Source organism: Adiantum capillus-veneris, chromosome 11, assembly GCF_014529385.1.
Source record: "Adiantum capillus-veneris isolate H3 chromosome 11, ASM1452938v2, whole genome shotgun sequence".
Classification (NCBI taxonomy): Eukaryota; Viridiplantae; Streptophyta; class Polypodiopsida; order Polypodiales; family Pteridaceae; genus Adiantum; species Adiantum capillus-veneris.
This window is the reverse complement of record NC_140941.1, coordinates 55,975,925-56,001,501: the sequence shown is the minus strand read 5'-3', so window position 1 is coordinate 56,001,501 and position 25,577 is coordinate 55,975,925. Positions and strand designations below refer to the sequence as shown.

Here is a 25,577-nt window from a genome sequence, read left to right as displayed (position 1 = left end):
TTTTCCCCATATATTCAGCCATGAGCTCTCCCTACATACCTTCCTCTCCCAACCACGATGTGGACTCTCTATTGCGACGCTCATTTCAGCCATTTTTGAGCATCGAGAGTCACTTATGAACTCCACTCACACCACGTGACATGTTCATTTGGTCCCATAGGTCGTATTTGACCTCCCAGGACGATAATAGAACTATCTATCTATCTCTCTCTCTCTCTCTCTCTCTCTCTCTCTCTCTCTCTCTCTCTCTCTCTCTCTCTCTCTCTCTCTCTCTCTCTCATTGCTCAGCCTACCAGCCACCCATAGGAGTCGGTAGCACTCCTATCAGTTCTTTGTTTGTAGTTTTCTTGTTTGTACCCAGACTTGGTACTAGACTCATCATTGTAATCAGTTGGTCTCATAGGTCATTTTGGCCTCTTGTAGACGTTAATATATCATTTCATTTCATTTCATTTCTCATAGCAGGTCTTGAGTTCAACTCTCCTCGTCGGATAGATCTTTAAGGTCTCGGGCTAGTTTCCTACGAGATTAAAATACTCTTCTTCTTCTCTCTCTCTCTCTCTCTCTCTCTCTCTCTCTCTCATTTCTTCCATCTTTGTTTCACACACTGTTACATCCAGTTTACCGGGTACCTATTGTATCAGCTGCTACACCCACGTAGTTTTAGATTGTAGTAGTAGTAGTAGTATTTTGTTCCACTTCTAGTTCTTTTCTAGTTCTTTTGTACCCAGACATGGTATTAGATTCACTATTTTGTAACTGATTGGTCTCATAGGTCATTTTGGCCTTTTGAAGACGTTAATATAACATTTCATTTCATTTCATTTCTCTCTCTCTCTCTCTCTCTCTCTCTCTCTCTCTCATGCTCTCCCCTTGGTCTCTACGCTTCCGTATCGTTGACTTTGACATTTCCATGCATCCGCAAGAGTGCAATTGTCATTACAAGAAAGAGGTTTTTGCCCCATAAATTTCACTTTAGGAGGTACATAATTGCGAGAAGAAAGCTGAGAGCATATTTTGACATTCTTCTTGGGGGTCACCCAAGGAGATCCTTCCCCCAAATCCACATTTTTTCCCTCATTCCCGGTCTCATGTGCCGATACAGACTTTCCTTTACTCGAAGGGTTTGGAGAAGTAGCAGATTTGACCTTGCCTTTATCCAAAGGTGGAACGTAGAAGCCGCAATAGTGGTGGATCTAGGATTAGAGGCTTCTTTCTCATTAGAAACCGCAAGTTGAGGAACAGCTGAAGGAGGAGGTTGCAAAATAGGCTCAAGACATTCAGATTGCATGTGTTCAAATTTCCCACATCGAAAACATGAATTTGCAAATTTCCCCCATCTGAGCTTAAAAGGGCGTTCCCAATGAGAAGGTCCCAAAGCACACAAAAGCGATTGGTATTGCCATCAAGTTTGGGAGGACAAATCACTTTCCCCAAGTGAGACACAAGCATAGGAAGAAAGTGTCACCAAGTGCACGCAAAGTCAACTATTTCCACCCATACAAGACATTTGACGGATGAGGCTTTGGTAGTCTTTGGTGAGAGCCCATGGCAATACATGTGTCATCTAAGTACTACAAAACAATGGAGATAACTCCAGCAACATATTATGGGCGTCAGTGTCTACCAACAAGACTTCATAGAATCCTCTGGCGCCAAAGTAAACATCTCGAACTGCCTGGCGTTCAAGAAGGAAATCTACCCAACTGGCCCACGGCTTGCGCAGTAGGCATGTTGCCTGGAAAGAACAGAATAACTGCGTTAAGAGCATGCTGCGCCACTTGGTCCATGAGAGCTTGAACAAGAATAAGCACTTCAGAAGTGGGTTCCTGACCCTCCCAAGCATTTGTGCACCTTCAAAATCCTCCAATAAACAGGCCCGGATTTCAACCCCCCCCCCCCCCCCCCCCCCCCCCCCGCAAAACACGCACGCGCGCACACACACAGAAATGACCATGCATTGATACAATGGACTACATTCTGAGCTTTTATCATGGCTCCCGAAATGGAGGTCATAATGAAGCCTAGTACTAAACAAGCATAGATCCATAAGGAAGGAAAGTGGAAATCGAACAAAAGGTGCCCATGCAAATAGGACAGCTGCACATCTCAATAACAGCACTTTTCAAAAAGCTTTGAAGACCCCACCATGTATTGTACCTAACCCAACACTGGAAACATAGACTTTTTAGACAGCACAACCCAGCATCCTAGAGACAGAAAAGCCTAAGAACCCATCCGGGCTCTTGAATTACGATGTCTTCCACTTTAGCTACATTCTACTAGCCATGAAGATCTTCTCAAGTTTCAAAGAAATGCGCTATGTTCACAAAAATCACATTAGTGCTCTTGCTGACTTTGACAGATTGAATACCTCACACAAAACTCATGCGTTGCGACACACCTCCATCCCAACATTACAAGTGCTTAGAATGGTCCCGCCAAAAAGATCTAAGGCTGTTAGTATCATAAATGTATGCCCAAACAACTGAATACCTTAGAATCAGGCTAGATAGATGCTTCACCATGCACTTGTGTCATAAACAAAATAAAAAGAGTTGACAGAAGCCATGACTTTGAGCTATCAAAACAAGGCAGCCGTCCATTTTGAGGTGGAGTGTTGATCCAAACATGTGACAGACATAGTAATAGCCTTTGTAAGCCACAAGTTTACCCACAGACAGTACCTCCATGGCCTTTTTGACCTGGGCCGCAGCATAGGCATATATGCTGACATAAGGGCTGCACAAAAATGATTTCAAAAGCATTAGCACCTTCCTGCAGTTTGTAACATCAAAACAGAACATGTCCAACCCCTCCATACCTAGTGGCTGCCCCATGCATATATCTTCGATGCTTAAACAATTGTGCAGTACCCCATAAAGGATGGATGTTTGTCCCCTCCTGGAAACATGATGATTCATTAGCATCTGCAAGTTACAATTCTGCAGATAAGAAAAGTTAGTATTGCCCAGATTGCCTGACTGATTAGAAGCTACCTGCAGCTTCTTTGCAAGCTCAACTACTGCATCCAAGTTGGCATTTGTCTCCTGTCATGCGAAGAGCAATGCAAGGTCTATTAGGTGAATTTGACAGCCACTGCTCAATCAAAAGTTTTTGAAATAAACCAGCCTTGTATATGATTGTGGTTTCTCTCAATCGATTCCCTTTGGCATGTGCTGTTGTTTAGTTGCCTCTGATGCAAATGGTTTCTGATAACACCACAAAGTGTCACTATATGAATCTGTAGCTATATTGTCCTCTTACTAAAACAACTCCTCAGTATCAAAACCTGCTTACCCTTGCCAACACATGTATGGGGGGGAAGGGGTCTAGGATGGCCAATTTCATCTGGAATTTGAAGTTGTCAACCCTTACGTATTTAGAAACCCTTATGTATTTAGAAAGTCTCAAAAAACTTTGTTTTGAATTCAAGACGGCAAAACACAGCTATTTTATTTGGTTTAAAATTTCCCTTGAAGAAAATTTGAACACTAGAAGGAAAACTACCATGTGACAAAACTATGGAAAGTGATCAAGAAGCATAATCCAAATGTATCATCTCCTACAAATATAGAGCCTGTATGTAGAGGTTTTAATGTTGTATGTGAAAAGTGATAGTCCGGTCGACGTTGACAAAAGTAATCTCTCTTTTTTTTATGTGCATCTGTTGACCTCTCTTACAAGTTACACACAAAGTACAAATCCCTCCAGAGTCTTTCCCTTTGCATTCGTCAGCCTCCTTGACAGAAAAAAGGTTCATTGGATGCATCTACGGTGGGAACACCTATCAAGCCGGAAAGCAATCCAATTGAAGGTCGGAACTTCTTATTTCCTGTGCTTTCATACATAGAGGGTCCTTTGTTATTAGGATTTTCTAGACAGGACCGTTGAACGGCATAAAATGGTAACCGCCTTTTTGCAACATTTTCAGCCTACTCAACTTCTTTTACTCATATGCATATAATTTTTTCTACCCTATTAGTTTATCTAGAGTAAATTCCCTCTCCTCTTTTAACCTTTGCGACTATACATACCCCTAATATTCACCTTTGTATATGGGCTTGAATTGCTATTTTTCATGAGTGAATAATCCATTTTATGTCCATGATTCAATAAGTAGTCAAAGGACACTTAATAAGGGTTAATCACTCACCCTAATTAAGTGTAACATAATCCGACTCTTACACACCTATAAATAGCCCCTCTTGGAGACACTCAAACACACACACACACACACACACACACACACACACATACCTATTCCAACTCCATTTGCTATTTTGGTCTACCAATAGTAGAGAAAACCCCAACCCTCTCTCACTCACATATCAATCCCTCCATGATAGCCCTCCTCTTTGGAGGAAGTGCCATTCTATTCCCTTTCTCCCGATTCTACAATCTCTTACTCCATCTATCCAAAATCTTGCTTTCTCTCATTTTTATGATTAATGAGCTTTGAATTCTCCTTGACAATCAAGCGTTGCAATTTATGATGGTTTGCCAGAGTCTTTCCTCCCCTTTAATTTGCCGGAAAAATTAAGTAAGTATCGGTTTGTTTATCTGCACTTACTCAATTAGTTTAAAGAAAATTTTTGCTCCAAATCTCTTTGGTTTCATCACATATGCATGTGGCTCACTCTTATGGTGATTGTATTTGTGGCGGCATTGTATGGATGGAGATAAGCTCTCTATGCAAAGCGTGCTACTTTGTTGTAAGCGATTTCTTTGTTGGAGAGGCAAGTCTTGTGTATATGGTCTGAGATGTGTACATAAGAGAAGAGGAGTGTAGATATCTTATGTGTTTGTTTTCTTATGGGAGAAGGTGAAAACAAGTCCACCAATTGCATATTTGCTTTTGGAGCATCGTCTTGTGTTGCTTACTTATTGGTGGTGTCAAGTGCCCAAACCATGCGTAGTCAGAGGTTCTCAAAGCGCATTGATTGAGTGAGTATGTGCATGTGCTGTTTTTTCGGTTCCCTTCTCCACTCCCACAAGAAGGTGATGCCCCAAGTAGTATGTGTGTATCATATAAAATAAAGCAAAACTAGAGATCAGCCCCCGCTCGCTACTGCTGCACGCCCCCCCCCCCCCCCCCTTGCTGCGCCATCGCTACCCTCCCCCCCCCCCCCCCCGCCCCCCCCCTATCTGCGCGCTGCCCCAAAGGCTGCCCACAGCCCGCTGCCCTCCTCTCGCTTTGCCTTCCCCACTCCATCCCCCCGCTCGCTGCTGCTTGTGCACCCGCACATTGCACGGCTGCCCTCTTCGTCCTCGCCATCCCCCCCTCCCCCCCTTCCTCTTCGCTCCCGAAGGCCCTCTGCACCTGGCTCGGCAGCACTTTCTCTTCGGAAAAAGTGCCTGGCTGACTTGTTTGCAGGTTTTTTCTTCACCGCCCGCTTCTTCGACTAAGAAGTAGACACAGATGGAGGCTCCAGCTTCACCACAGAGGGACTCGCCTGAAGCCCCCTCGCCCGACCCCGCCGAGCCCACCATTCGACTTGCTCTTTCGCCGACAGAGCAAGCGAGCCTTGCCGCAGAGGTAGAACGCTTGCAGGCGACTTCTGTCATCTGCAAGGTTCTCGGCACTCGTCCTAGCAGAGGAGAGCTACGAGACCTTCTCCAGGCCCGCCTCCTCGCAAAGGTGGGCAAGATCTTGGATGTCCAGATTCTTTTTGTAGGAAAGTCACTTAAAAATAATAAGTGAAAATCCCAATAAATAGGAAAATAGGCTAAATGCACTGGAAAATTCCCCTAACTGATGCTAATGGATTCTGATGGGAATTCCAATGATCATGCTGTGTGCAACCGGAGGATATGCATCTATGCTAAGTGACTGGGCATGCACGGTCTACGAATAGACTCACAAAAGTGCCAAATCACTGCTAATCTAACTTGACTTGACTGACGGGAACCCTGCTATGGTGTAGCTTGTCCACGGACACATAGGGTTGGGATGTGTCACGTGACATCCCCTCCTTTTCAAAGTGAGGTACTGGTACCGAACTGTATGGCGTCGAGGGAGATCGCCAACAGCATCCGGAAACCTGGAAGGGACTCTTCGCCGGCCCACTCTGCGAGCGGTACTTGAACTTCATAAAGGTCTGCAACGCTTGCTTCTTTGGGCCGCACCGAAAGCGACACAAAGTCTTCTGTGGCTCCTTTGATGCTTTAACTTCGTCGAGTATCCTGCTTCTTTCGTCTTCAAGAATCTCCATGGCTGAAAATTCCTGAAACCATCTCCAACACAAAACCATAAACATACCCATTCCATGTAAAGTGAAGGAAAAAAATCTTGTCTTCTCTAAAGACTGTGTATGCAATGTCGATGAACATAGAGACAGAGTGACAACCCGTTCATCAAACACATGCAAACAATGCCATCAAATCTTTTCTGTTTGATCGTAATCAATCAGCTGTGGCAAATCACAATGAAAATGCCCATGTTTGGTGCTCATACTATCATGTGCTCTTTCGGAAACTATGTCATGCCACGGAAGAGACATGGAATGCGACTTCCTGACATACAAACTTTTCAACTTTTCATGCACAATCCGCATACATTCGTGCTCATCCATGAGAGAAACGTGCTCAACATACAATATGTCATGCCTAGGAAAAGGGATCACATACCGATGCTGACTAAAATACAGGAAACCTTCACGAATGAAACACTCGCATAATGCGTGCGTATCAATAACGCGAACACACAATACTTCCTGTGAGGGTTCTTTTGACAAAGGCTCGAGAGCCAAGATCGGTTCGTCGGGATCTATCGAATCTTCTGATGGGGGATCTGTGGACCTCGACTCGGAAGCCAAGATCGATTCTTGGTGATTGATCGAATCTACAACGAGGTTAGCTGCGCTAGAAAAAGCATCAACTAACACACCATCCTTGTGAACAATCACATCATCTTCATGCAATTCATCATGCTTGTCTTTTTCATCCAAATCATCATGCAAATCATTATCCATCAAATCATCATGCTTCTCATAATCATGCAATTCCTGTGTGTCATGCTGTGGAGAAAAAGAGACTGAGAGAGTCTCCTTATCTCGAATCCGTTCAACCTTGTCCTGCATATTAGCAATGAGAGACGAAGAAGGAACAATGTCCTCTCCATGAAAGACAGTAAGAGAATCACTTTTGGCATTGATAGTTAAAGTGTTAGCCTCCCAATCAACGAGAGGGTTGATTTCACGAAACCATTTCATGCCTAAAATCATACCACATCTTGAGAGAGAAGAAATAAAAAATCTTCTAGTGAAGGCAGTCTGTTGAATTTCAAACAACACATCAAGACACTCCTTCGTGATGAGAGCGTCCATACCAGGACGAAAGCCAGAGACCTCGATAGGAGATCTCGAACTAACTTCGAGGCGGACTCTCTCAACAAGAGAGAGGCTGATCACATCATGCATACTACCTGGGTCAAACAATATGACAAAACGGTGCCCCGACGTACGACCATAACATTTAATGAGAGAATCATCAATGGGAGGGACTTGAGAAACTGTGGGCACAATCGTGTTATCATTCATTGCATTGACAGATGTAGTGGGTGCTGTGGGTTCTTTAGATTCATTCGATTCAAGCTTAGGACATGTTCGTTTTATGTGACCCTTACTAAAACTAAAGCGAGGGCGCCGTGAAGATGGAGAACGCATAGCGTTCTCTGGGCGCAGAGAATCAAACGTAATGTGACAATGAAAACGACGACCTTCCTTAGAATACATGCTTTTTTCTTCCGAAGTGATGTATCCTCCTACGATTCCTTGTGCTACTTTTTCATTTGGAGTAAGCTTAGGTTTAGCAATTGTGTTAGCCTTACCCTTAGATTCATTGGAAGAATTCTTTGATGAGAGACTATTGGAAGATTGGTTAGAAGAGTTACCATTCTTACCATTCTTACCGTTCTGCGGGTTCTCAGAAGTCTGCGAGGTACTTGTGGAAGTCTTGTTCTCCTTAGGCTTTCCTTTGTTGTGCTTCATCTCGTGGGCGAGAGCAATTGCTACCGCTTTGTTGAGATCGATTGGATTGAGTACCTCGACATCATACTTGATATACTCGTCCAATCCGTAAAGAAATGCCTCCTTGGGCTTCGCATCCGATTTGCGTAATTGAGTGCCAAGCTGCAAAACACGATTACAGAAAGACATAACCGGCATACCGTTTTGCTTGAGAGCTCGCCAATCGTCCTTCAGTCGTGCAAGGTACTGAGGTGGCATAAGCCGCGCCTTGAGCTTGTCTTGGAAATCAGCCCAACTAAAAGAGAGGGGCGTGAAATCGTCGGCTGCCTCTAGGTGTGCGGCTAGCTGTGCCTCTTGCCATGCCTGGTACCATTTTATGGCATCACCAGCAAGGTACATAGCTGCCGTCAAAACTTTGCTATTGCCTGTTTTCTTAGTTGTCGCAAAATAAGCATTAAATTGATGCAACCAAGAATGAAGAACAGTAGCATCCATCTTACCGTCATACTTACTGAAAGTCAACTTCTCTGTGACTGGATTGTGTGAATCCACACCGTGGCTTGCGCCACTTGACGAACTCCCACGATGTTTGGGTGGTTCGGTCTTCGAGGCTAGGATTTGGGCTATAAATTCTTGATTGCGAAGCTCCCTTTGAGCTTCACGCTCGGCCTCCTTTTCTGCTTTGCGTTCTTTTCGTTCAGCGCGCTCGCGTTCAAGGGCAAGTCGCTGGTCTTCTTGTTTTGTGGCAATAGAAATGCGCTCACGTTCCTGAGCAAGGCGCTCACGTTCCTGAGCAAGTCGATGTTCTTCTTGTTGTGCAGCAAGTTTGTCGTTTCTTTCATCGCGCTCGCGGTCCTTGGCTTCTTGTGCACGGTCCTTTGCCGCTTGTTCATCTGCTTTGCTTGCGAGTTGTGCCAAGGCAACTCGATTCGTTTCTTGTTGTTGTGCCATCATGTCCAACATCGACTTGACCATCATCTCCATAGGAGTGAGGACAACTCGTGGCGTAGATGGCGAAGGGGGAGGGTTGGAAAAGTCTCCAGGTGGGGAGAATCCTTCGTCGCCTCTCTCATGCTCATCACCTGAATGCGAAGTATCCATGCCGCTTCGGGTGACGACCATGCACTAGGATCTTTGGTTCTTAAGTTCACGAGGAACTTGGGTCTTGAGGTTCTTGAGGTTCTTAAGGGTTTCTTTCTCTTGCAAATCGCGTTGGAGAAGGATCTTCTCTTCACCCGAGTTCTACCCTTTTCTGGGGGCGCACCCCTTGGCGGCGTTGCGCTCACACCAAGGTTGCTTTTTCCCACCTCACGTCGATTGGCCGGCCGCTAAGTGCACGGTCCACTCTCAATGAGTGAAAAGAGACACAAGGGGAGGCTGGACAAGCCCTTCTTTCTTGGGATTCTTGTCACTCTTCAACAAAACACGATTAGGAATCGCCACGCCCAAGTAAACTTGGGTTCGTGCGACCGCAACAAGCAAAAAAAATTCTTATGGTTCTTGTGGTTCTTTCCTTGAGTAATGCAGAACACTTCCAAAGCTCTGATACCAATGTAAGGTGCAGCGGAATAAATGTTGTATTTTCTCAAGATTAGTGATCTTTACTGCTCAAGGTTCCTTTTAGTTCTTAGGGAAAGAGAGAGCTTTCCGTCTTGTGGAGAGTGCTATGATCACGAACAACGTGAGTGGATATTGCGCGTGCAAGTGAATGAGACTGAGAGAAGGAGAGAGAAGAGATACGACACCGAGAGGTTGTAAAACCCTCTTCCGAAGGCCCCACTCTCGTCGGCGAGAGTGGTCTACTTTATTGCACAAATGCATACAATGCTAATGCAATGGACTGATGCAACGGGAACTATGTCGGTGAAGACGATGAAGATTTCAGGGCTGAAATAGAGACTTCTTTATCTGCTGTTCGCAAAGGGGCAAAGCTGAAGAACTGTGCCACTTTCGGGGCTGAATCGGCTGTTTTTTCCTCTGCTGTATATGGCTGAATTGGACTGCTTTATCAACTGAAATTCTGAGGGGAAAACGCTGTGGAAACCCTACTCCTTTAGGCTCCTTTAAGCTGCGTTTTTGGTGTTGATAACCTGGCTGGAAACGCTGCCACAGCAGGGGGTATTAGGCTGAAAAACGCTGCCCAATGATGGTCCAAAAACGCTGCAAGGGCTGGTACAAAACGATCCCAAAAACGCTGGCTGGATTGGACTGTTGGCTGGCGTTAGTACTTCTTGGGGGACTGCTGCCAAGGGATGATGGAAACGCCAGGCTTGAGGGTGGAGGGATGGTGATGCTGATACTGGAAACGCCAAGGGAAGGGAGGGAGATGGCGAGGATCTACTGCCGGGGGGGGGGGGGGTTTTGCTAAGAAGTTGCCTGTTGAGCGGGAAGCTCCTGCTGCCTCTTCTGCCAGAAAGTGCTAACTTGGGTTTGCTTATATATTAACTTACCAAAATTGCCCTACCTGCTTTTGTAGGAAAGTCACTTAAAAATGATAAGTGAAAATCCCAATAAATAGAAAAATAGGCTAAATGCACTGGAAAATTCCCCTAACTGATGCTAATGGATTCTGATGGGAATTCCGATGATCATGCTGTGTGCAACTGGAGGATATGCATCTATGCTAAGTGACTAGGCATGCACGGTCTACGAATAGACTCACAAAAGTGCCAGATCACTGCTAATCTAACTTGACTTGACTGACGGGAACCCTCCTATGGTGTAGCTTGTCCACAGACACATAGGGTTGGGATGTGTCACATGACAGATGGTTTCATTTATGACATTTGTATGCTCTATGATGAGCCTTTTGTTATAGCCTGTTGGCTATCACCTATGGTGCTTTGATGTTTTTAGTATTGGTGTGTTATTTTAGATCTCATTTGAGTAACCCATATTCTTGTGTCTCATGTATATGTGTGTGATCATGGAAAAGGCTATAAATAGATTAGGGCTTGAAATTACAAAGTCCTCTATTGGTCAAGCTAGGCAAGCCAACAATTCAAGTGTAAAGTGTTTGGGGATCATTGAAAATGTAAAAGTCTCTATATGTAACATAGATGCACGGGTAGATATGTATGGCATGCCAGCTAAGGAAAAGGGAGATCTTATTATCCTAGGGAGGCCTTGGCTTATTACTGTGAATGCATATCAAAAATGGGGAAGTGCCGATTGATCCTTAAGAAGGGTTAGCCCGTGGTGTATGATTGGCGAGAAGGAAAGCAACTAGATATCAACTACGAAACTACGGTAGATGAAGAGAGCGAGGAGAGTCCTTACTCAAGTGATGAGGAAGCATCAACAAGTGAAGAGAAGTCTTCTTTGGAAGTGATGGGAATTGTCTTTAACACCAACACCCGAGATGTTTCTATAGAAGTAAAGCTAAAAGACAATCAAACACAAAGGGATGGAGAAGACAACCGGCTTGAAGAAGGCTTTGAGAAGCTGCTTGCAAAAGATCTCACTTTTGAGGAGAATAGGTCCTACATTAATATGCTAAAGAGGTATCCCAATTTGTTTATCACTGACTACTCACAAATAAAAGGTGTGGATGTAATAGAGCATCAGATTGAACTGAAGCCCGTGGCTCAAACGTTAAGGCAGCTAGGATCTGTGCAACAAAAGGCTCTCTTACAAGAAGTGAATCAATTTTTGAAGGCCAGTTTCATCTATCCAGTATCCAACTCCAAATGGGTATCACCAATTATAGTCACACCCAAGAAGAATGGTAAGTGGAAGGTTTGTGTGGAATACAAATCCCTCAATGCCGCAACAAAAAGGGACCACTTCCCTCTCCTTTTCCAAGGCAAAATTTTGAATGAGGTAGCGGATCATGAACGCTACACTGTGTGTGATAGGTATTCAGGATCTTTTCAAATTAGAATAGCGGAAGCAGACCAACTTAAAACCACTTTCATCACACCTTGGGAATGTTTTGCATTTAGAGTGATGCCATTTGGGCTTACCAATGCTCCTAGCACTTTCATGAGATTCACGATCTTTGTATTTCAACCATTCTTTGGAAAATCCATTAAAGTCTACATGGATGCTTTTGTATTTATAGTTGTAGATCACTTTATTGCCAAAAGGTTGAAGAGGGGCTTAAAGAGGCTTCATCAATTTGGGGGACAGCTCAACCCAGAGAAGTGTCATATTGGTGAATCTCAAGTTGTTTTACTAGGCCATATGGTTTCTTCAGAAGGCATTCAAGTGGATCCCTCTAAAGTAGAGGCCCTTTTGTCATTATATCCACCATAAACAACCAAGGATTTGATGACCTTCAACCACGAAGTGAGATACATGTCTTGCTCCATTCATCTTCTAGTAGAAGCCATTGCTTCCTTGCATAGGTTGGCAAACCAATCTACATACGAACGGAGAGAGGAACATACATGTTTTGAGGAAGTAAACGGCATGCTTAGCTATCTTCCAACCATAATGCCAGCAGATCCAAAGGGCACCTACTATGTCATTCCAAGTGTAGGTTTGGAAGCAATCGGTGTTGTTTTGATGCAAAAGGACCCTAAAACATCATACATGAGGCCAGTCTATTTTGCAAGAAAAGTGATGCGCCTACAAAAAAGTGATATACTAACATTAAAAAAGTGGTATTTGCAATCTTGTTTGTTGTGAGAAAGTTTCGATAATACATTTTTCCTGCACCATTCCTCATCTAGAATAGCCAAGTGGGTGCTTGAGCTTCAGGAATTTGAATACACTTTCCTTGTAGCAGATAGCACAAGAGCAGGTCTTGCAGACATTCTCACCGACAAAGTGAGAGAAAGGAAAGGATCGCAATTGCAAAGAGAGGAAGGCTCAAAACAACTCAAAGAGAAGGAAATTGACAATGCCCATACTTTGTGCTTTGACGGGGCTTACCATCGCCAACACAATAAAGCAGCAGCGGAATCATCATTTTGAACCCACAAAAGGAGGTAATGGTCAAGAAAGATATCACCCTGCCAAATGTTCATTCTAACAATGAGGCCGAGTATACTCCTTTAACCCTTGAATTAGAAGAATACAAAGAATTAGCCATACAAAAGCTTATTATAAAAGGTAATTCTTTGCTAGTGATAGGGCAAATCCAAGGGACTTAGAAGTGCAAGAATCGTACATTGTTTGAGTGGCTTAAATGTGTAAGAGCCTTGATAAAGGGTTTTGAAGCTACACAGATAGAACATGTTGTGAGAACCCACAACAAGGAAGTAGTCTTGCTTGTAAATAAAAAGCTTCAAATGGTAGTAGGAGGTGTGAAACTTTATGAACACAAGTATCAAAGTCAAGAGGAGCTAAAAGATATTATTTCTTCCTACATGCAGGTGAGTACCCCAAACACTTAGATAAGGTGCAAAAGCATACACTAGTTAAGGTCATACCTTACCAATTAATTGGAGATGACTTGTATCGCATAGGGAAAGATTTGTTCTTAAGGAGAGTACCAAGTGTAAAGGAGATAGAGAAAATTCTTCTTTCATGTCATGATGATGTCTGTGGTGGTCATTTTTACAAGTAGGAAGATTTTACAAGGAGGATTTATTTGGCCAAGCCTACATCGTATGTCCAACATTGGTGTAAGGCATGCAAGCAGTGCCAAATTGCCGGGGATAAAAGACTAACATACGAGCCTCGAGTCCCAATAATGTCCTATGGCCCTTTTGAAAAATGCGGTGTGAATGCAATAGGCCCCCTACCACGCACTTCTTCAGGGAAAGTCTTCATCATCATGGGTGTTGACTACATGACTCGATAGACAGAAGCAACAAGCACAACCCGAATCACTGTTGAAGAGGTATCAAAATTCATTTTTGATAATATTTGTAGTAGATTTGGAACGCCCTTGGAAACCTTGTCAGATAGAGGACCAGGTTTTAGGGCTAATCTTCTGAATGATCTCTTGAGAAGGTTATAAAAGCGAAACACTTGCAATCCACGCCATACTATCCTCAATGCAATGAATTGGTAGAAAAAGTGAATGGCATGATATGTAAGATCATTTCTAAACAGGTTGCAAATCGGCCTAACGATTGGGATCATACAAAGAGGGGCCCATACAAGAAGACTTGGATGCAAAAGGTGCTCTAGCCTATTTTGGACCTTCCAACCCCAGTTTTTGGATGCATAGACATGAAGAAGAGTCCAAATTCATTCCGAAATTGAAGCGAACGCGCTCGCTGCTGTTGCCCCCCCAAGATCCGTCTTTCTTTAGTATTAATAAAACCGGAGAACAGTAAGGTCAAGTACTAGGCTAGATGAGACTTTTCAAGGTGGTCTTTCACTTGGTTCATGATTTCTTCATTCTGGGCTCGGCTAACATGGTCAGTGGCCGCTTCGATGGTGAGGTTCCAAGGATCAGATCAATAGTGTGGTCCTCAAGACGAGATGGAGGTAACTCGCCTTGTAGGCGTTTGAAGAAACAATTAGCATATGTATGCAGAAATTCTTGTCGTTCTTTGTCCAATTCAGACATGTTCGTTTGTTGTTCATCATTCAATTCTTTCAAATAGATTGAGTAAACAAAAAGACTAGATTTCATTAATTTTGAAATGGCCAAAGCCGATACAATAAGGACGGACTCGCCCTTCAATTTTACATCAAGTACAATTTTCCTACGGTCAAAGTCATTTTCTTGGCCCGATAGTCGACCAGGGCGTTGTTCTTATGGTACCAAAGAATTCCAAGGAGGACGTCACACCCTTCCAAAGGCATGATGTAAAAGGCATCCTGCCCTAAACGCCCCTGATAATGCAAACGAAGTTTTCCAATGATAGGTGTAATCAACAGAGCTCACAAAGACGCAACGGCAGACCAGAACATATGACTCGACTATCTCAAAGACTGATACAGACTCTGGCGTGGCAGCACACTCAGCTCCAGCCCAGGACTCACAGCTACAATGGGGGTGTCGAGGCTCAGATGTGCCCGTATGGTGAAGACGTGCTCTCATTTTGGCAATCACGGTGGGACCTCAAAGGAAGTCTCACTCTTGTTGAGATACAAATCGTGAAGCTAATTGGTTGTTAAATAGCTCCGCACACTTGCTTGCACTTTGTAGATAGTCTGCTGGTCTGGTCCTCTCTCGCCCTGGTCCAACCAAACCTCGTCCTCGTCCCGGGTCCTGGTCTAGACCTCGCCCTGGTCCAGTCCTCCTCGTCCTCCCAGCTACGTGGTCTAGTCACTTGTCCTGGACAAGGTAGTCTAGTCACTATCCTCACTTGTCCTGGTTTAGACCCGTGTTGTTTAGCCACAGTTGGAGTCTTCTTGCCCAAAGCTAGGTTGAATTGGTGGTCACTGCATGACACATACAAGGCGGTCAGTCGAGCGTCAAAGCGCACTACTGAGCCCTCTTAAGTACTAGAAAAAAAACCACCTGTGGTATCTAGTAGAAGTCCATTAACCTCATCACCCATACCTCCACATACGACATCCCCCATTCCTTATCCGGTTCCACATCTTCCGGATCACCTTCTCCAGCAAAGCTCTCTCCTATTCTGCTACAGCGGGCTATTGAGCAACAGGCTCAACAAGGGGCCATGGAGGCGTTGGCTAGTGTCTTGGCCAAGGTAAACATCAAGTTCTCCACCTTCAAAGGACTCTCTTTAGAAGATGCTGACAACCATGCACGGAAGTTCGTATCTCTCTGTAGAGGACGTGGTCTTAACAGAGAAGATGCTTATCTGGTACTTTTTCCATCCACCTTGGACGGCTTAGCGGACAAATGGTACAGCCAGTTTGCAGAGAATCATTTTGCAACTTGGGCAGACTTAAGACAACAGTTCTGTGCAGCTTTCAGGCCAGGTGACTACCAAGAGAAAGTGTTGGATGAGTAAGCCAACATGGTGCTCCACCCAGAGGAGACTTTTGCAGACCTTTGACTAAAACCATGTCTCTGGTTGCCAAGCTTCCCCAGCAACCCGGTGAATTCATGGTTAAGAAGTGGGTGGAGAAGGCGCTCCCCAAAACCTCTCAGCAAAAACTCCGAGAGAGCCTCCGACCCGACGCCACTCTGGAGGAATTCATCGCAGCTGCTACTAGGATAGAGGGGGCTAGGAAGCTGTTCAACAACTCTCCTCACATAGATACTCCCTCTGTGTTCTCGGAAGGTAGTCCTGCTGATCCATTGACTTCCTTGCGCAGGGAACTTGAAGCCCTCAAACTACAACGCGCTCTCCAAGAAGAGAAATCAATCTCTCTGAGACAAGAGAAACCATCGCACCTTGAGGCTTTGGATCAAATCAAGAGAGAACTAGAAGAGCTTCGGTCTCAGCAGGAGACTAAAGCTATGGTATGGTGCAACTCTTGTCACTCTCCAGGACATCCTCCACAGGATTGTCCCCTTCAGGCTTATTGCCACTTCTGCGAAAAATCTGGGCACGAAGATAAGGATTGTTACTATATCAAAGGATTGCGGCAAAATACAACAAAGTCTAGGTCCTTCTCTCCAACAAGGGCTAGCACCTGCGTCCAACATGGTCTCACCCTAGGCCATCAAAACCCGTTGCCCCCTCTGTTGACAACACCCCCTATGCAGCAAGGTATGCACAACAACTTTGCATCCCCCAGCTTTTATCATGCTAGTACTCCCTCAGTTCCCCAAAGCTTCTACACCTCAGCCTCCAGCTCCATGCAGCAACAAGAGCAGCGACCACCTCGTCCCCCGTTTCGTCCGTCTAATCGGCCAATCTTATGCTACAGATGCGGTGAATATGGGCATTACCAAAGTAAGTGTCCTTTACCTGAAGGGTCTGCTCCTTGTAGACATTGTCCGGGTCTAAGGACCACTACAATAAAGATTGTCCCAAACAAAGGGCATCCTCATCTTCAGGGCCGAATCAAAACCAACAAGAGTTTACATTCCCGAAGATCAATCTAATCATAGCGAACACCACCCGTCAGCCAGCACCTGCTACACATTCAGTTCGGCCACAACAAGCAGCAGAGCTTGCTGGTGTGCTCACTGGGGCACAAAGAGCAGCCCTGGGTTTAAGTTTGCGAACGGGACCATCTTGTCCATCACTTCCGCAACCTGTTCAAAATGTCGAACCCGTATGCTTTCGGACATTGATGGAGCCTTCCTGGCAGCAGTGGCTGACTTGCAAAGCAGGTCAAAGTTTCCGAGGAGGCCCAGATGAAACCCAGGAAAAGACTGGGTAGGCTGAGAGGGTGGAACACGTTGGTGGAATCCAGGGAAGCTGTAGAAGTACTGAGGAAAGGATGTGGACTGGGAGGAGGGGGGGGACCATAGCAAGTCGAGGAAATTGTGATGAAACCGATTCTGCTAGCTTAGACTCCATATTGGTAGGATTTGTTTTCTCTGTTGTTTGAGAATCCCCTGAATGGGCTTTGGAAACGTCCGTCTGTATCTGTGTTGCCATAGCAGGAACTTGCGTAGAAACCGGGGTTGTAGTTGTAGCTGTAGCTGTAACTGTCTGTGAAATGGCTACAGCTTGGTATTTGGCACATGAGGGACACAGTCTATGTACCACAGGAGAGAGGTCCTGAATTGTTGCGGCCATATCATTTGCCTCTTCTAACTGTTTCTGTTGAGTGTGGATAGTATGTTTGAGGTCCACTACCTGTTGAGTTAAGATTTTCATGCGATCTTGAGCCGTAGCAACTAACATGTCCCTATCCATCGCTCGTTGAAGATGAGCGTGCACTTCCCTTTGCATACTGTCATAGCAAGCGCGATGCAGACCATTGGTACCTTGCAATGAGAGGGCTACATTCATAATCGCCGAAATGGCTCTTCTGTCCGCATCTAAAATTATGTCGGCCTGAGGCACAAAATTCTCATCTTTGTCATGCTGTTCAGATGTAGGTGTCCCAGAGCTAGATGCCCCTGCAGTATCCCTAGGTGCCCCTGCACTAAGAGTAGTACGTGGTGCTGCCGACACAACTGGAGGTTGTGTTTTAGTGACTGCAACACTACTCACAAGAGGTGGTGTGAAAGTTGAGGTGGCCACAGAAGTAGTTATACGCACTGTTGGTGTTGCAGTATGGACGTCAGAGATTTTGACCTGTGATTCGGAGAAGGGTAGTGTTGCTAGCTGCTCAGACGAATCTTTTTGTACCTTTGCCCTCTTACGCAAGATGCCTTTCCCTTTGGCCATTTTGGAACGGCCTTGTTCTTGTTCTTTTGGATCATCTTACAGGGTGAGAACAGCTGTTTCATCTGCCTTTTGCTGCATAATCTGCACTACCCAATACATAATAGGGGTTGCATAGCAATTGAACCTTTCCGCTTTCCCTTTACGCTGAGTCCGAAAACGCTTTGCTCTGTCCTGAAGCGCTTTAAACAGCAGATGGTGAAATGGATACGGCAGGCAGTGGTAGAGACAAAAAAAAGCATCGCATATTGCTAGAGAACCTGGAGAAGATGGAACCCCTGTTCTTTCCAGTGCGCGCAGTAAAAAATAATACTGTAAAACTGAATACAACTGCTGACTCCTGTGATAGTCTGCAAGTGAGTCCAGCAACAGTTCCTGGCAAGCATTTGCAGTTTCTTTTGGTGAGAGATTCGAGAAGGTCTTGGTGGCGGGCAAAGAAGCCAGCACATTCAAAATTCCCATAGACTGTCCAATATCCTCCACTGTAAGTGTAATTCCATTAAGCTTTGGAAAAGTAAGCAAGAGGGCGCATAGCTTGGCAGTGGAGATTGTGCTAGACAAGTCGGCCTAAGCCAAACTTTGGAGACCCAGGTGTACCATTTGCTGCTGAGAGAACTCCTCTTTTAGTGCCGGGTTTGGCGCCTGTAAATGATATATCATTTGTAAGGGTACCTTCGAAATGGCACCAGAAGGGCGAGGCACCTGGAGAGTGCTGACCTTGCCAGCAGTGACTGATTGGGGTGAATCTTCCTCAGAAGATTCTCCTGAAAGCTGCTCTGAACTAGGAGTATAGTCTGATTTATTGTCAGAGCTATCCCCAATGGAGCCAGAGGACTCTTCCTCCAACTGTAGGTGCTGCTCTCGATTCCTAGTACGAACCATCATGATACAATATACCCGAGAATCTGTAACTGATGAATGCTTAAAAACCTGTATTCTTAAGTCTTACCAAAGCAAGACCAAGGTCAAACCTGTATGCTTAAGACTTACTGTAGCAAGAGCAAGGTCGCGATCGTCTGCCCTCAGAGATCGGAACTCCTAGAGATGGAGAGGAACGCCTGGCAATGGCAAGAGATGTTGGCGATGGAAGCTACTGAAGCACCTCTGTTGGCGATGGAGCTTATCGAAGGACCTCTGTTGGCGATGGAACTTACAAAAAGAGAACCACCTCTTGATTTATTTTATATAAGTTTCTTTTTGCTTTTGGCTGGCAATGCTTTTCGAAGGAACAATTAAAGCAGTTTTACGTATGCTTTAACATGCACTGGCGGCAGGAGGGGAAGAGGGCAAGGACGAGGAGAGATGGCGAGGCGAGGACAAGGGGAGGTGCTACGGCGAGGGCAAGTGTGACAGGGCTAGTAAAGGGGCGAGGGCGAGGGGAGAGGCGAGGGCGCAACCGAGGGCTAGGGCGAGGGAAGGGCTAGGGCGAAGGGCGAGGGTGAGGGTGAGGGGCTAGGACGAGGGCGAAGGGATAGAACGAGGGGCGAGAGGCGAGGGGAGAGGTGAGGGACGAGGGGCTAGGGCTAGGGCTAGGGCAAGGGGGAGGGGTTAGGGCTAGGGCTAGGGCTAGGGCGAGAGGCGAGAGGCAAGTGCGAGGGGTTAGGGCTAGGGCTAGGGCGAGGGGAGGGGAGAGGTGAGGGCAAGGCGAGGGGCTAGGGCTAGGGGCTACGAGAGGCCGAGGGGGAGAGGAGCTAGGGGAGGACGAGAGGCGAGTGAGAGGGCTAGGGGAGGGGGTTGAGATGAGAGGCAAGGGCGAGGGGTGACAGCAGAGGTTTGGAAAAGAAGAAGAAGAGAGTTTTAATGTGTAGGAAACTATCCAAGAGACCTTACAGATCTAGCTCAGGAGTTGAACTCAAGACCTGCTGCTATTGAAGAGGGTTATTGAAGAGGGAAATGAAATGGCATAGCCAACCCACCACACTTGGTTGATAGAAAGGGCGAGTTAGGGCAACAAGGCTTCAGGGTGAGGGTGAGGGTGAGGGTGAGGGTGAGGTGAGGTGATAATGATATTTTCAAGGCACTCACAAGCAAAGAGAAGAAGAAGCAAAGAGAAGGAGTGAAAGGACATCAGAAGCATTACACAGGTAGGCACAAGGACTAGCAAGGCACAAGCAGGAAAGATCCCCGGAATCGGAGATCATCTAACCCTCTAAAGGAATCCGGGGCAGATAAAACGCGAAGTAAACTTGCTGGTGAAAACATTACCTTCATAAATACCCCACTCAAGAATACTAATGAATTTATGCATAGCAAAAGAACTGAGTTTCACTTGAGACGTTATCAATCAAAGAATTTTGTGCTTTGAAAAAAAAGGGCCTGAGTCGGGGTTGAGGAGGGTAGGTTATGCCCGAGACTAGAATCATTCCTACACACAACACAGAAGGCGTTTACATAGGATACAGACAGAGATTGAAGATAGACAGTGAAGGGTAGAGTTTATCCAATTCCAGAATCAAACCCATTGAACTCAACAGAGTCTGCAGAAGGAGAGCTGTCTAAGAAGAGGGTGTATGAGATAGGTCCAAAAGGAACAGCAAGGATGCCGAAGATAGTGATTCCGAAGTTATTTAAAGGTTCAGGAGTCGGCGAAGCTCAACACTTGATTGTAGACAGGTTAGACCCTTGATCGGCAGCTTAAGCATCATAGCATTTCATCCTAGATCCATTGACTAAAGGCAACGGAACTCCTTCGAGGGTGGCTAATTGTACAGCTCCGTAGGGTAGAATCTCCATCACCTTATATGGTCCTTGCCATGCTGGGACCAACTTCTTTGCTTTTTTCAGAAACTTGGCTTGATAAAGTAGCACCAGTGTTCCTTGCGTTATTTGCGGCTTCCTGAGATGGCGATCATGCCAAGCTTTACGAAGAAGCTGCTCTGCTTCCAGAGCCAGTGAAGCCAAACTTCGGCTTTCGTCCAAAAGGAAAAGACGAGACACAGATACATACCCCAAATGTCCATTGGCCCGCGAATTGCCCACTCGCGGAGATCCTGAGTTCAATTCGAAAGGTGCTATCGCTTCCAAACCGAAAGCTAATTGAAATGGGGTGTGATTGGTTGTGGCTTTGAAAGAAGTTCGATATGCCGAAAGGGTACCGTGGATAGCTTGAGCCCAAGTCGAGGGATGAAGATGACATGCTTTCCGCAGGAGTGCTATCAGAACCTTATTAGTGCTCTCTGCCTGCCCATTTGCTCTAGGGTAATAGGAACAAGATTTTCAGTAAAAAATCTTGTAGTTGGAAAGCAAGGTTGAAATTGTTTCATTCACAAAGTGACTACCCCTATCACTGGTGATTTCCAAGAGGACATCCAAACCTGCACAAAATATTTTCATAGAGAAACTTGGCTACCGTAGTGTCAGTGTAGTCCGTTGTCGCCAGTACCTCTGCCCACTTTGTTGCATGATCTGTAGCTGCCAAGAGATACTTCCGATTGCCGGGTTGGGCGGAGGGAGTAATTGGACCTACAAAATCTATGCCCCATCTCTCAAAGGGCTGCCATGCCATAGAGACTTACAGAGGACGGTTTGACTGCTTGCTTCGTTTAGGGCCACAGCGCTGACATACATCACACACCTTTACATAGGCAATTGCATCGCGAAAAATATAGGGCCATCATAGGCCACACTGGAGAATCTTCTGTGCAGTAATATGACCAGGGTAATGGCCACCAATGCGACCACTGTGGGCATCCTCCAAAATATACTCGACTTCATGAGGGGAGACACACCGCCTCATAACACCATCCTGTCCTGATTTGTATAGCTAGCCCCCAATCAGAGTGAATGGCCTAGATTTCAGCAACAGTCGTCTTTTCTGCAGTGGAGAAGCGTTCTCTGGGTACAGGCCAGAAGAAAGCAGATGCAAAACATCGCCGTACCATTCTGGAGTGGTATCCACCTTAAAGAGACTCCCATTGGGAAAGTCATCAGCAACCCTTGTTGCTTCTTCACCAGTGTGAACGCGAGAAAGGTGGTCGGCAAGGACATGATGTTTGTTGGGCCTGAGTACCACTTCGAAATCAAACTCTTGAAATAAGAGTAGCCATCGCCATACTCTACCTGTAACCTGCGGCTTGTTGAGCAGATATCGCAGGGCATGGTGATCAGTAATAACTGTGAAGTGGACTCCTAATAAGTAATGCCGAAATTTTTGCAGAGCATACACAATAGCTAAACCTTCCCTTTCTGTGGTGCTATAGTTGCGCTCTGCCTTGGTGAGTAGGCGACTCGCATAGTGAACAGGGCGATCCAAGTTGTACTCCTTACTAGGCTGAGTCAGCACCGCACCCACAGCCAGTTGACTGGCATCTGTATGTACATGAAAGGTAAGAGACCAGTCGGGAGCTACTAAGATAGGCGCTTCAGTGAGGCGTTTTTTAAGGTATGCAAAAGCTTCAGCCTCTGCATTTGACCATTGAAAGGAAACAGTAGCACTGGTTAGGCGGGTTAGGGGTTGAGCCACCTGTGCATACATGCGTATAAACCTGCGATGATACCTGTGTGGCCTACAAAGCTCTGCACCCCTTTTGGGTTGATGGGAGGTGGTAACTCTGGGTCAGGCGCTAAACCTTTAGAAGACACCACATGGCCTAGAAGTGTGCCCTCAGTAACCAAAAAATGACATTTGTTAGGATTTAGCTTTAGGCGTGCTTCTCTGCACCTGAGGAAGACAGTAGAGAGCTAAGCGAGGTGTTCCTCTAGGATTTCCACTGGGGTTGAACATTGAGCACCTGAGAAGGTCGAAAAATCGTCCATGAAAATGCGAAAATGATCCGTAAGTAGAGGACAAAAGATGAGATATACCGCCCTATTGAAAGAAGGTGGAGCATTTTTCAACCCAAAAGACATTCTAGTGTAGATAAAAATACCCCAGAGAGTCACAAAGGCCGTTTTCAGTTGATCACCTCGATGGATGCCGAACTGATTGTATCCACTAAACCCATCCATGAAACTGTACAATACATGCCCTGGTACATCTTCGAGCATACGCTCAGTGAAAGGTGTTAGGAAACCATCTGAGATAGTTACCTTATTCAGAGCGCGGTAATCTACGCACACACGGATTTTGTTGGACTGCTTCTTAGGCGCTATCACCATGGGTGATAAGCACTCAGAGTGCTCCATAGGTACAATGATCCCTGTCTCTTGCATTTTTTCTAACTCTGACTTGACCGCCTCAGCATACTTCGGGTTGAGCTTGTAAGCTCGGCCTCTTACAGGCTTAGCCCCTTCAACCAGAGGTATAGTGTGGACACCCAATTCTGGTAGGATCCCCTCGAACAAATCCTTGTAGGACCAGGCAAAAACATCTTTAAAAGAGTGTATGAAAGACACTGCCTGATTGAGTAATGCGGGATGCTCCCATAACCAAGCTGCTAAGAGTACGTGATGAGGGTTGTCAGTCAGCATCTCCCAGGTTGACTTCTCTGACCGGGTCAGGGGGTGTAGCTAGAGAGGGTGCTTCCGAAGATGAGAGGTGAGCTGCCTCCTGGAGCTTCGAAACATCATGTGCAGGTGTTTGATCGATTGGAAACTCCGCATACTCTTCTTGTAACCATCCTGGTAAAAGCTCCTCGAAGGGTAAATCTTCAGACCCAGACATAACAGAGTGCTTTTGAAGGGGGTCCGACCTGGGAGATGCTACAAGAAGGGGGGGATCTTTCGCAAGTTCATGCAGAGGGGATTTCTTCCCCCTTCGGTGTTGTGTTATAGGTTCCCCGAGACCGAGGGCTTCCATCGGCGGGTCATTCGAAGCATGAGAATTTGGGGTTGACACACTTACTTCTTCGACTGTTGTACTGTCTGCTATAGGACTTTGGACATTTGTGTCCTCCTGCGGAGTTGGAAGAGAGAGTGTTACCGGTGGCACAGGTGACTTTTGAATAGAGACCATATAGCATGGCATCGATGTGGTAGCTTCCAACCACTGTATAGCAGGTCCTTGTCAGACCCGTCAGGTGGGATGCGCTGCTCAGGGTCGGGGTTGGACTGTACTGACAATGAGCTGTGATGAGCCACTAGATCCATCCCTCCTTCAAGCCGAATTGGTTGCATTTGGGAGCCAGGAGTATGTATCCACATGGCGTCGTTTGCCCAATCATGAAGAGCCTTAGTATGCCGCAACCATGGTCTACCAATCAGCAAAGGAAATCCTCCCTCCACCTGAGGAAGACTGACCACCACAAAATCGAAGCTAAATGTGAAGTTTTGTACCTTCAAAGGCACCTTCTCTACTATGCCCACAGGGTAGACTGTCCTCTGGTCTGCAAATGTAACAGTGAAAGGAGCAGGGCGGGTAGGCTGCAGACCTAAGGTTAACATGGTAAATTCGGGCATTAGATTGATTCCAGACCCACCATTCACTATGACGCCTGAGAATTGATGCCCAAGAATAAATACAGTAAGACGTGGACGTTTATAGTCGGTGAGGGGAGCAGCTGGATATGAAATTATGTAGGACTCCAAGGGCTCCACAAGTAGGTGCCCACCACTAGGCCCTGTACCAGGATGCAGAGACTGAATTATTGAGAGGGTGTCACTTCTAAGGGTTGCATCTAACCGGAGCATCTCATAAAGAGACACTTGCTGAAAGGTGTTCTTCAAGATTACTTCCGTTGTGGGCGTAGCTCCTACAATCTGGGCCTCCTCGAAAACTTTGACCTGTTGCAAGTCAGCCACTGCTACCAGGAAGGCTCCATCAATGTCCGAAAGCATAGAGATTGGCCTGTTCTTTTCACCACTTACGGGTTCGACATTTTGAACAGGTTGCGGAAGTGATGGACAAGATGGTCCCGTTGGCAAACTTAAACCCAGGGCTGCTCTTTGTGCCCGAGTGAGCACGCCAGCAGGCTCTGCTACTTGTTGTGGCCGAACTGTATGAGTAGCAGGTGCTGGCTAAGGGGTGGTGTTCACTATGATTAGATTGATCTTTGAGAATGTAAACTGTTGTTGGTTTTGATTCGGCCCTGAAGATGAGGATGCCCTTTGTTTGGGACAATCTTTACTATAGAGGTCCTTAGACTCCGGACAATGTCTACAAGCAGGAGACCCTTCAGGTAAAGGACACTTACTTTGGTAATGCCCATATTCACCGCATCTGTAGCATAAGATTGTCTGATTAGACGGACGAAACGGGGGACGAGGTGGTCGCTGCTCTTGTTGCTGCATGGAGCTGGAGGCTGAGGTGTAGAAGCTTTGGGGAACTGAGGGAGTACTAGCATGATAAAAGCTGGGGGATGCAAAGTTGTTGTGCATACCTTGCTGCATAGGGGGTGTTGTCAGCAGAGGGGACAACGGGTTTTGATGGCCATAGGGTGAGACCATGTTGGATGCAGGTGCTAGCCCTTGCTCGAGAGAAGGATCTAGACTTTGTTGTATTTGCCGCAATCCTTTGATATAGTAACAATCCTTAACTTCGTGCCCAAATTTTTTGTAGAAGTGGCAATAAGCCCGAAGGGGACAGTCCTGTGGAGGATGTCCTGGAGAGTGACAAGAGTTG

The 25,577-nt window shown here is 45.9% G+C and overlaps 1 protein-coding gene across 1 annotated transcript in view; it reads right to left on the bottom strand.

The window, feature by feature from the left end:
• The window catches only part of LOC147447264 (xylose isomerase family protein), a 140,742-nt gene that overhangs the window by 70,671 nt on the left and 44,494 nt on the right, over window positions 1–25,577 (bottom strand). The window contains exons 6-8 of the mRNA XM_086523118.1: window positions 3,000–3,050; window positions 2,825–2,904; window positions 2,688–2,742 (exon numbers count right to left, since the gene is read on the bottom strand). Coding sequence (XP_086379244.1) covers window positions 2,688–2,742; window positions 2,825–2,904; window positions 3,000–3,050 — 186 coding nt within the window. The remainder of the gene's footprint in view (window positions 1–2,687; window positions 2,743–2,824; window positions 2,905–2,999; window positions 3,051–25,577) is intronic.